The sequence below is a fragment of the Dreissena polymorpha genome, chromosome 3 (assembly GCF_020536995.1).
Source record: "Dreissena polymorpha isolate Duluth1 chromosome 3, UMN_Dpol_1.0, whole genome shotgun sequence".
Lineage (NCBI taxonomy): Eukaryota > Metazoa > Mollusca > Bivalvia > Myida > Dreissenidae > Dreissena > Dreissena polymorpha.
This window is the reverse complement of record NC_068357.1, coordinates 98,697,098-98,710,499: the sequence shown is the minus strand read 5'-3', so window position 1 is coordinate 98,710,499 and position 13,402 is coordinate 98,697,098. Positions and strand designations below refer to the sequence as shown.

General features: G+C 32.4%; 1 protein-coding gene across 1 annotated transcript in view; it reads right to left on the bottom strand.

The window, feature by feature from the left end:
- Positions 1 to 7,636: 7,636 nt before the first annotated feature.
- The window catches only part of LOC127875476 (uncharacterized), a 47,624-nt gene continuing 41,858 nt past the window's right edge, over positions 7,637 to 13,402 (bottom strand). Inside the window, exons 21-24 of the mRNA XM_052420552.1 lie at positions 13,177 to 13,236; positions 12,769 to 12,831; positions 11,864 to 12,100; positions 7,637 to 11,482 (exon numbers count right to left, since the gene is read on the bottom strand). Of these exons, the coding sequence (XP_052276512.1) occupies positions 11,440 to 11,482; positions 11,864 to 12,100; positions 12,769 to 12,831; positions 13,177 to 13,236 (403 nt within the window). The 3' untranslated portion in view covers positions 7,637 to 11,439. The remainder of the gene's footprint in view (positions 11,483 to 11,863; positions 12,101 to 12,768; positions 12,832 to 13,176; positions 13,237 to 13,402) is intronic.

Here is a 13,402-nt window from a genome sequence, read left to right as displayed (position 1 = left end):
GAATCTGAGAGTGTATATTATGTTATTCGACGATGTAATAAATAAATAAAAAATATAACAGGAAACTGGGTTTGCTCTTCTGAGAATATATAAAGAACTAGGAACCCCTGGTTTGAGGATAATTTTGACTACAGGGGCATGAATTTGATAAACTAAGTAGATTACCACAGTGACATATTACCTTCCAATATCAACAAACATGGACCTTGATATTTGCATATATAATTTATTAATGTATATATATATATATATATAAATCAACTGCTTCATATTAATAGTTAGCTTCATTAGAGGGAATTTTATCATATTGTTATGAAAAAAGGGAAGGTAGGGGGCAGCTTTACGGTTGGCAACTTGGAAGGTATGGGTATCCTTTGATAATCAGTAATTTTGTACATACAATTTGTGATGCAGGAAACCATGACAATGGGGAACGTGCGATGAAACAAAAGTCGTATACGAGTTCTAAAAGCTTAATACATTTCCCTAAAATCAATGAATGTTTTTACTTTGCAAATAAATTTAAGAAATTATTAGAAAATATTAACAGTAGTTTGTCGACCTGCCGTAATTCATTCTGAGATCATCTTGTGTTTTAAGCGTCTTTAATTTAAAAAGTACAAGGTGCTTCTAGTAATTATTTATTTCCATTTTTAGAACTTTTCTCCTCATTCGTAAATGTTTCAACTCTATTTGCAGCCTTATTAGTTTGTTTTTTGTAAATCAATCAATCAGCCATGTTTGGTGATTTAAAATTGTATGCACCTTTTTGGTGATGTACAGATAGATTTGCTTGTTTTAAAAAGCATTTATGTAAGTTGTTTATTATAACTTATTTGATATCACGTTATGTAACTTGCTTATTTATTACTGTTATCAATTTTCATTTAATAAACAATTGTTTTATAATAAATAAAAAAAAATAAAAAGTGTAGCAAATATGTTTTTGAATATATTTGCAACATTTAATCGCAACGTTATGTAGAACATAATACACATCTTCAATCATGGATGACAGATTGAGTGCCGATAGGAGAACTAGTAGGAGAGCTACCTGTGACGAATCAGTTAGTTGTGATAGGGTTGGATTTGACTTTTACAATATTGTCTACAGATTTTGTTCGCGATAAGCTAAACACATACTCTGATGCTTAGCGTGTATGAATATAACTATTAGTCACGGTGGTTTGTAAGCCTCACTTTGAATTGCAGACATGTTCAGTAACCATATACCACACGCGACACACCATCAATATATCAAAAGCATCATCCCAATCCTGTGTTAGCAATGATGAAAGAGTGTTTCAGTTCACAACATAAAGATGATATTGAGACAAGTACTCTGATCAATGAGAGTTGTACAATTTCCTAACAGGACAAAAAATATGATGCAAAAGATGCAAGAAGCCTGTAGTGAGGTGAAGAAGAGAGAAAAAGACCATGCTCTATCTATGATGACAAGCTTTTTGGTAAACGAATTTCGAGGATTAATGGTTGAAGGATTTTGAAGTCCACACTGTTTTACAACAAAAACCAGCACTGAACCATATTTTCTAAATGCCGTTGGTTATCCACCTTGTTTCTTGATAGCTCCAGACTGTATTGATCGGATCATTTGTGGAATTACATCCTTGTTACAGCTTTTTTTCCCTTTAGTCACTTTATATGGGATGTTGCATAACGTGTCGCGTTAGCTCATACCAGAATGGTCAAGATGCTTAACCTTTAGCATGTCTCACTTGCAACCATTGTCTACTTTCAGCTACTAGCCTTAACGGACAGTGTCGCAATTAAATTCATTTTCGACCTGATTCAGTCTTCTTGCATGGGCATCAGACAATTACTCTGGATTTCTTAAAGCAATCTCAGAAGGCCGTCGGTTCATCCCACCCCATTAACCCTTATCGATATTGCAGTTGGTATCCGTGGATTTATTTTAGTTTTAATGCAGAGCATATAAGTCCTCGCAAAAAAATATGTCCACTTATAGCAATGCTTTACCAGACGGTGTAATAACGTGACAAACAAGATGGCGACGTCCAATCCGAGAAATGTATTTTTGCCGTGTGATACACGTTATTTCATATATTGATTGTTTAAATGCCGCTCACTTTTCAGCCATTTCAGCAAGTTATTGATTAGCGTTTTTATTTATTTAGTTTTAATATTCGCTCTTTATCTCGACTTTACTCGCTTCATTTTTTTTTAGCGGGAGCTGTACTTTTGTAACCCGTAAAGTCGAGATATTGCGCGAATATCAATACGATATCAACGCTAATCAATTTCATTCCAATATGGCTGAAAAGTGAGCGGCATTTTGAAAATCAAATGTTTACTTTATGGCCATTTTTACAGACGCGAAAATGTTATCCTCGATTTCCGGGGGTCCTCTTTAACGATATTGAATTTAGATTATGCTTGCCATATCGATTCATGAATAGAAGCTGCAGATTCATATTGAAGAACACTTTTACGTTTACTTCCTATTTTTGGCTTACAATAAGTGATCATTGTTACAGCAATCATAAATACCATGTTTGTAAATGGTTTATTTGATTATTTGTGAACATAAGAAATCACCAAAAGCGTGGGAATTTTTCATAAAACATTCACATTCACTTCAATAGTTTCGAACTAACCATACACGATCTCGCACTGTACAGGTCATGAAGAACCAATGTAACACATTTAATTGTACAAGTATAACTATAGTTCAACATAATAAAACAACATTTGATATGCAAAAATGTAAATGTCAAATAAAGATAAACAAGTACTTAACTTTCGTGTGTCACCATTTCTTTGGAAATCAATCTTAACATGCGACATTTATAACTTGTATTTCATCAAACGTATTAAGCACAACATTCCGCCTTACAGAGTAGTTGTTTTAATGTGAGTAACATATCTTATCAGTTACACTGTTTTACAATATCATAACGAATAATAATGATAACAATATAAAAAAGAGTAACGACTCGAAAAGACATGGGCATGACATCAACCACACAAAGCGACATCTGACAACTTGATAAATTTATTTTTAAATACATTCCAAAAACATTTTTATTAAAGAATCGCTAATATTTTCCATGTTTACTGGAACATAATCAAATGAAAGTAATTACACGTCCTTGGTGTGAAATCGCAAAATCGCATCGTTTGGATGGACCACAAACGTGCACACATTTTGGGTTTAATTACAATAAGTCTTTTAATTACTTCGAGTCCGTATAGTAAGTTTTGAAAAGTGGGCGTATATGCCAATTAAAAGTCGGTGAAAGAAGTAGTAAAGTATACAGTATTTGTCGGTAACCTTGAGTTCCGTCTGACCATTACGATGCACGGCAACTGCATTTAAGCCTTCAAAGATGATTCATTGTATTGCCTTATATTTGTATAATGATTAAACGAAGTCATTTTAAAAACAACTATAAACCTACTGTTATGGTTTGAATTTCGTATCTAATTTACAAAAACCCATTTTGATGTATGACGTTTTTTTTATATATGACAACATATGTGCAAAGTGACTTCGTTTTTGGCGGTGTGTATAATTTATATCATTGTTATTATTTTTAAATAATACATACCTCTTTTAGTATTTCTACCTTAATGTTCATACATTAAAACATGTGCATACATAGGAATCTACGAAGATCTATTAATGCAGAATATATACTTATTATTGAATACGTTAAATAATATACAATCGTTTTTCTTGAAAAAAAAGATAATCGCGATTACGTATACGGTAAACATGTAACTTTAACACGACTCTAACTTGAAAAGGTACATGGCCGTGTGTCACTAACTAATCTGAAACAGGATTCGTCAATATGTCTTTTTCGTCGTCAGTCCGTCTCCCACCGAGCGATGTCAACATATGTTAATGCCCTAGAAGCGAAATTTATTTCCCAATCGCCATATAAATTCTTCAGAACAGGTGTCCCAATAACATCGTTGACATCGAGGGGGTCAAATTATGAAAAAGCAGTTCCGCTCTGTTCAATCAAAGTACTGACAGTACTAGTGTGACGATGCTTTTGAAGAGGATGGATATAAAAGCACCAATATACGTTTATCTACATCACCACAATTGTGTTTGTGGGTACGAAAATTTGGGTACGAAACACATTTTGGGTACGAAAATTTTGGGTACGAAAAAATTATGCCAGAAACATATTTGGGTACGAAAAAAAATTGGGTACGAAAAAAATTTGGGTTCGAAAAAAAGTGGGTACGAACAAAAATTTTGGAACGAAAAAAAAATGGATGCGAAAAACTTTGGGTATGAAAAAAATGGGGGTACGGGGAAGTAGTATCCGTGGAGAACTTGACCCATTCGCCGAAACTTGGAGGCGGGTAACATTCTCGATCAAATCTAAAAATAACTACATTTGGGGTTTTCCCAGCGTCACAGCGTTTGAAGTGCCACCTGGCAGTTTCGTGTCTGGTTCCTGTCCCGATCCTCTCGATAAAATTTGAAAGAGGACGGGAACCAAGCTGCCTCTACCTTTATCAATGATAATCAGCGAGGTTTGCCGATTCAGAAACTTTAGCTAACTCAATCGGACTGGCTCGGTCTTTGACAAAGGTCGCCATTGCGAAGAATTTTTAGGGTATGATAACTCAGACGAGCTGCTTCGCTGAAGCAGCATCGTCAATACAATGGCTGAAAATAGGTCAAACGCTTTCCTGATTTGGCGAAAGAAGAAACGTGAGGTAGGATTGGTATAAATTCACCCCTATCCCCGAGTTGCCACCACTGGGTATCATTGGGCGATACTAAGTAAATCTTCATAAATGAATTCATGTACTTTAAATACTTTTAAATGAATATTCCAACATTAAATTTTTATCTTTATATATAAAGATGCATGCACAACTCTGTAAAACAAATGAGTTCGAGGGTAAGAAAATATGAATTGAACATTAAACGCAACCGCATCTAATTTGTTTAACCATTTTTTCGTATAGTGAAACGCGGTAAGAAACTAGTATCATGGTTCATCATTTTAATATTTAATTAAAAAAAATACTTTAAACATTATCAACCAAAACTTATATAGCAATTGGCACAGTGCACTCAACTTATTTTCATATCAAAAGACAACATTCTACATCAACATATCTTAATAAGTTATTATTAAACAAAATAGACAATGGAATATCAAGCAAAAGTGCGTTGATACCAAGCCAGGATCCACCAAAGCCATCAAATGATGCTGGTTTCGGAATAGTCCTGATAAGGAAATTTGATTTTCAATAAACTTGTTAACAACTTACTTGACAGAAAGTTTAAATTAGCATGACAAAGCAAGTGTAGTTACACTGTTAACTAGACTAGGTTTTTTATTATTTGTCTTCGTGGTGCAGAACGCAATCGAGATGACGGAACGTCATAAAATCAAATATACTGGAAACACCATAATACAATATACAATCATCAAATACTATACAACTTCTAACGAACATTTGCATGCACAGGCTTACACAATTTTAGGCGGGTTGGTTCATTTGGGACAATTTTAATTTCGGCACCAGGGCCAAACCTGATGATGCTTTTACAGATGCTGCCAATACAGGCCCACACAGCGATTACTATGATACGTACATTCCTTTCAAAAGTAACATTCTGTCTATTGTAAATCTAGAGTCTATATAAGTTGTTCATGTGTCTTACTATGAGCAATGTGCGTTTTTTTAACACTATGACAACAACGCAACTGGATATTGCTCTTGTCAGTATATCAATATATGATTGAAAGCATATCGCAGTAATAAATTTATATATGGGCACATATTAAAAAAATACAGAAATAAATATGCATTTTTCAATCAGTTGTGTAAACATATATATATCAATCATATTGTGTCGTATGCAGATAAGTAACATGCAAAATATGTTTTTCAATGCATCCGCGAGCATGGAGTACGGAAACGCAATTCTGCTCTCTTACCCGCTAAAGATGCAGATGACGGACGACATCAGGTACACCAACCTTGCCATAATTGAAATGTTGTTGATATGTTTCATTCATGTCCTGACTATATCATATCTTAGTTTTATGATTGTTTATTTAAGCAGTAAATAGTTTGTGAAAGATCTTCAAAAATGTCCCGATATTTTGTTACGTTTAAGTATATTTCAATGCAGACATTAAGACCAAGCAGGTCCCTTTCACCCGTGAGAACATGGAAATATTTTGATTGATTCCAAATTAGTAGATTTTTAATCTTAGCGTTGTGTAGCTTAACAATCAATACAACATGTATATACTTTACATGTTGGTAGCATGCTATATATTGGTTCCGACGTATGTCCGTCTTGTACCATTATGTAACTTTTCAAAAAATGTTGTATGGCTTTCAAGCAATTCTTTACGAAGCACACTTGACAAGTACACTAAAAATCTATTGCCTACTGTAAGTATATAGTTGGTATGTTTTAATAAGATTTTAAGCGAATATGAAAATTCAGATCATTAAATTGGGTAAAGGCAAGATGGCTTTCGTGCGGCGTCAAACATGTTGTTTCCGGTGAATTCCTCAAGTTTTCATTTAACAAAAGTAATGTTACTTTCTTTTCGGCAGAGATAGAGATCAAGCATGGGATTGTATTTAGGTTTAGGTCGAGGTCATTTTTTTCTGAAAAGAGGAAAACAAACGTTTGATATCCATAACTTGATTTCTGAAGGCGTGTTGGTTAATATCAAGACCGTTAAAACTAAAAAAACAACGTTGTCTGCCCAAATTTAAGTTTAAGTGGACATGATGTGCTGAAAGTATGTATGTTGATGACATAATTTATACTTAGCTTTTGACTTTTTGTGCAAGTTGGTTCAAGATCAATGTCACTGTTTATAAAATATCAATGTCCTCAAATAGCTTACATTTCACCAATTTTGGTTCTGAACTGTTATATGTTGACAGCTTAAAGAGGGGCCTAGCTTGGTATTACAATTTGAACCGTTGGGTCAAGGTTAATGTCACTTTAAGTAGATAAAACATAGAGTTTTTCGCTCAGTAACGTACATTTGAATCGAGATAGTGCTCGATTAAATAATTATTTGCACGTTTGGTGGCATTCTTATTTCGATGTTTCTTATTTTCTCAGAGTGTTAAAATTTAACAGATTGGAATATGCAAACATGTAATTCAGGTGAACGTGCTAAATTAATGTCTCGATGACCTAACATCATTTGCTATTGGTTGGCTTGACGTTAAACAATAATCACAGGATAAGAAATTATATTTTCAGCAGCTGTTCTTATTGTATAAACTGTTCAATGTTCATAATTGCATTGTTCAATATAGTTGCCAAAAGTATGCGTGGGTGGGTGGGTGGTTGGTTGGTGGATGGGAGGGAGGGAGATTGGATTGATAAGTAAAAACTAAACATAACATTGTTTCTCAAATGACCAAGAAAACCAGATTCCATTATGCTAAATTTAGTTTACCATACAAAAGATTTGATCTTGTACAATTTCATATATAGTGGTTTAGCATTGTTCGAAAGATGTCAGACAATATTCTTGTAACGTTGACAACAATTGGTTATATTGGTACAATGTCCGTTTATCGCTGCTCTCACGCCTCACATCCGAAAACGACATGCACGACATACTTAATACAAGGCTTATATCGTATTTATTATACAAATACATTTAAGAATATCAGTAACATGGATTTGAACAAACATTATGAGACACAACGATACAAACATAACGCAGTTAACCTTCAGATAGAACACTAGCTGACGATTTAAAGTCAAAGCATTTTGTAAAATTGTTTAAGATATATAATCAAATTGTGTAGCATAAACGTTTAAAATTCATAAACATAATGTGTTAAATGTATGCGTTTCATTTATTATTTGATTTTGACATGTATTTACTTTCATACAGAGCGTCCATCGCACTTGATATTAATGTATCTATAGCATTTATTACATACGTCAACATAATATAAAGCGTAAATGGATTACACTTATCAACAAATCAATTATAAATACTGTATACAGAAAACGGGATATACTGAAATAAGGTTTATTACAGAAGAGAAAATGTGTATGAAAAAAAACACACACACAAACTTATATAATATTGAAATTGAACAAAATCAGTAAAGAAGTCACATAATGATACACATGTATATTAAATACTTAAAGAAATTACGTATTGGTTATACGCATAAATCCATAAAATGCTCTGCAATTGTACAGTAACACTCGATACATGCTCGTTGTAGGTATATATACATCATATTATCGAACAATTTACCACTTACATACCCGTGATTATTACAAGAAAAAACTATATTATTCCATATAAACAACAATAATACAATGTTACACACAGAATAACTGAATTGATTGGTTAATACCTAAGCTGTAACACAAACTTTACAAAAAGCAAAGCCAAAGCAAAAAAACAATACATGTTTTTCAACTCAAGCAACCAACTGTTTGAAATTTATTTAATTAATTTAAGTAAAAAAATACCCTTTAAAAAATACCAAACTACACGCGAGTTATATTGTTGTATTTAGACATCCACTTGATTTCAAAACATAAAATACTCAGATATCTGATTCATTAATAAATGAGCTAAAAGAAGCAGTCTGGCATCGATCTTCTAAACAAATTGACTTGTCAATTCTAGTCTTCCACAATCTAACTATTTGTTAGATGTATAGATTATATCCTAGTAATCGTGTTCATGTGGATTCATAAACTAAGTCACAAGGTCAAATCTTAAAACACTAAGTGCTATCGTCATTTTACTACGTAATCACTAAAAGACTAAAAATCATAAAACAACTCAATCTAAGTTCGACTCTAAGTCCATGGGGCGAACCAGGCGACTCGGCTTCCGAATCTTAGAAAATAATCGTGACCCCTTTAAAACAAAATGTATGATTCAATCTTGCTGAAACTTTGTTACAAACAAAATCTTAAAATATCTTGACAATACGAGTATCGAGGCTGAGTTCGCCTTTGAGTCTATGGGGTAATCAAATGCATCAAAAGGTCAAATCCAAAAAAAGGGATTTACACGTAACAAAACAGTTATTCTGTCAAATCATATTAAGAAATATTTTGAAAAATGAACAGTTAGTTTCAAAGCATTAATATGGTAAAACTATAACGTTAATTCATCTAGTAAATTTGAGAAACAAGTGCCCAGTTTCAAAAGTGTTTTAGTGTTCTTATTCAATAAACAGTATTGAGTTTTTTAATTGAATGGAACGCGTTTATGTCCCTACGGGTTCGGCCTGATATATACATAAAGCATCAATTTTAACGAATGTAAAATAGATATATCTGGTATAAATGAAGAATTTAAAGTGAAGTTTACCTAGTATTATTTTTAAACAGCGTACAAAATGAAGCATATACCCAACTTAACACGTTCGGTATGCGGAACGTAAGCACGGGATAAACAATCGCGTGTAAACGGCCAAATACAAATAATATATTGTTTTATTAAATATGTCATAATAAAACAGATATGGTAATAGGTGTATTAAACTTTAGAAAAACACTTAATTGAACTGGTATACGAACATAAGTATGATGTATTTTGTATTAAATGATGCAAAATAGTTCATGTAGACGTGAATTAAATACGCCCAGATAAATTAGGTAAATAAGTACACAAATAATTAATAACTATTTGAATGTCCAAGAAATTTAATATTGCATTAACATTTTATAACACATATTGAATATGTAATACAACAAAACTGTTTCGAATGAAAATACTGACTTTAACTACAGTAACTAGATCTAATACATGTTTTACATAAGTGGGTGGAGTTGCATATGTTTACAAAAGTAAACGTATTTTTATTACACTCGATAGAACAACGCTAAAAACAAAGCAAAATCAATGTATAAATAACAAATAACGTCATTAATTAGCTTATATTTCACAGCACAAACACACGTAAATCATCATGACCATCTTGGATCGTGTTACGTGTTCGTTACTTCATTGAATTATGTACATGAAGATGGTAATGGAAGAAAGTCAGATTGCTGAACGATGTACACATTTAACAAGGGCGTGATTTGTCTAAGAATGATGCAGGTCACTGAACACATGATAACACTAAACACCTACACCTATTAAAGTTAGTATGAAGCGTTTTTTAAGTCATTCGTTTTCTTCCTTTTTGTAGAAGTATTCTCAGAGTCCTCTTCATTAGAACCGTTTGGAAGCAAGGGCTTTGTCATTTGGTGCTGCCATTATCATGTATCATATTTCAACCGAAATATGTTATTAATTGTGTTCCGTAGTATATAATATACAAATGGTACAATGTACAAATAAATCACTTGACCAGTTCAAAAACTGAAATCGTTTAATTTCAAATAAACATAATCCGTTTTCATGTTTTCTATGTTGCCCAAAGTTCGAACTTTAATTAAACTTGTTTGTTTCCTGTTCATGTTAACATTTTCTTTGTCGTTCGGTTTATAGGCGCTTGCTGTCAAGGACAGCAGCTTTTCACAGGTCAGTTTACTGAAAACCTGAATATTTGTTCTAACAAAAACAAAATTTAAGCTTGAGTTTATTTTATTATATTATATTACATATTTTTTTAAACCGTCGAAGGTTACGGTATGTGTTTTAATGTTTGCTTTTGTTAACCTACTTATACGTATTTCAATCGACAACGTGGTTTGGAAGTTCGTTCAAAGTAATTCAAGAAAATGTGATATTAAACTACCATGTGTGGGTGATCAAAACCACTTATATTGCAAAGTAAACCCGAGATCAGACTGAAATATGGTCCTTACTAAAGCCTTTTTTCAAACCGACGTTCAAACATATATATCATGGTATCGAAGTCAAACTATAAACTCCGGCTATAAACATAATGTGTCATAGTACATGTAGTATCTGGAAAAATAAATTACATGTTTGAAAATCTAACTCTCGACATTGAGAGCTAAAGAATTATGTAAAGAATTCCAGTAACTGTATATGATTTATTTTTAAGATCGCAATCAAATTTCATAATTTATTTTCATGTCTGAGTTAGAGATTTGTAAGATATTTTTGTTGATGAAAATAATGTCACAATCGTGGTACTCATCAACAAATTGTACATCAGCATGCATCGAGAAGAATATAAAAATGAACGTCTGAATGTAACACACCCCAAGAGTCTCCTACACATATTTAATTTAAATGTGTAACAGCAGAAACAATACATTTATTTAAAACATAAATTATGATGAAAACCTATAACAAATACAAAGATATGTTGGTCAAATCCTTTCGAACATACTACAGTGAAATCCCTCTAAACCGTTCACCGACTGAACCGGTACAAATGCTCGGTTTCTAGACAGTCACGTTTTACGGTAGATATACGGTAAAATACCAAACTGAATTTGCATATCCAGTATATGCTTACTACCGTTTACTTCTTTATCCATTGCAAGGCCATGTACTCATGTTCAGATCTGAAAATAAAAAAATGTGAATGAACTTAATAAAGTGTACCTTAGTTTCTGTTTTATCATTTCGGTAAATATTTATGCTGCGTAAGTCTTAAGTAATTGAATTGTATTAACTAATTACAAGACAAATGTGCATAAACTTAAACTTGAAAAGCGATATTTACCTATACTATATAAAAGGTATTTCAACATTTAATCAACGAACGTATTATGTTATTCTCAAAACAAAATGGTACATTAATAAAAATTCGAATTTAATGCAGTCTGTTTAAGTTTAAGCACCATACTTTCAACAAAACACATATAAATAAAACTATAGAAAATGAATACACATGGAATGGATTGTTCATAAGGCATACATAAAACCAAACATAAACAACATACTCGTCGTCTTCCTTCTTCTTTGATTGTGTTTTACCCGGCCTTATGTTGATACTCCCTAGTTCCAAATTCTTATTGGTAGAGTTATCTGCTAACTGTGTGTTCTCATACACGGGATTATCCGCACTCCTATCCTCATCTATGCTCTGTGGTTTCCCGAACTGCTTTGCAACATTCATGTAGTCCTCATCGTGGTAGGAATGGTCTTTGATATGCCTGTTACTGTCGACAGACGTTTGTCTGTAAAACACAACATCACACCAGCAAAAAGTTAATGAACAAAGAAACTGGTCGGGGTTTTTTGTTGAACAATTTACCTATTGATAACAGTGTAGGTGACAAAAATGAGTATTAAATCGTATAGGTATGGTGTAATATTCGTTTATGCTTCGACAAACATTAACTTAATATTAACAGGGAAATTTCTTTGAAAAAGAAACATTTCTTTGTTATTTGATCAAAGAATTTCTATCAACAAACACTTGTCTGATTACATTAACAGTTTTTTTAAAACGGAAATGATGATTGCGACGAACAAATGTGTTGTGTATGTTGCGTGCAGATTTTAAACTCATCGTGAAAGAAAACACAAAAGGACAAAATTAACATGTTGTTGATTGTATCCATAAAAAAAATTGGTGAGGACAGCTTTTTTAACGATATTGCAAGTTAAATAAAAGCCTCGCCGTTAAAACCTTTCTTCAATTTGTCGGATAAATTGAATTAATCAATAGCACTCATATGGTATTCTCTATGTAAATGTGATAGGTTTTAATCCTTAATACTCGGAAAATATGACGATCATCGGAACAGTATTTTAATGTATTCATTCATAAACCTTTGGGCGATTTTAATGTTGGCAAGCTATACATTATTGTACAAAATCAAAGATGTCTAGAAACAACTACCTGTAGGGAGAATATCCAACTTGATTCACATATAGTTCGTCATCATCGACTTTTGAAGGTACTCTTAAATAAAATAACTAACAGTATTTTACACTATAAAGTATTACAAATTGTTACCGATGTAGCATCACTGAAATTAAATACAAATATGGAACTTTTTATAATATTTTAAATACATATACCGTATCCGTTGGCCATTAAGAAACATACGATTAAACATTGCACTTTTACCACGGCGTCGAGAATCAGTTTATAATGGTAACCTTTATATCCGTTTTTATTTCAAAAATATTTGTATTGTCATTTAAATCAATTAACCATTTACATTTAGCACGTTAGCGTTTTAAAGGCTGGTGGTTAAAACACTCACTGATAAGTACAGTTAAACAATAAAAAAATAACACATACTTTTTAGTGGTGTTAGTATTCATGTAGATATTTTCGGATGCTGGTAAAGACTTTGCATACCTAAAATGAATAAAAAATGATTACTTTATTAGAAGATAGAACACTATTTGGCATTCGTTTTGTTAACGAGAAAACATAACAAGATAATTTCAGCTTTAGCCTGCATGTTTATATTCGGTAGATGAACATAATAGAACATAACAAGACAGAAAGTTTATTTATTACT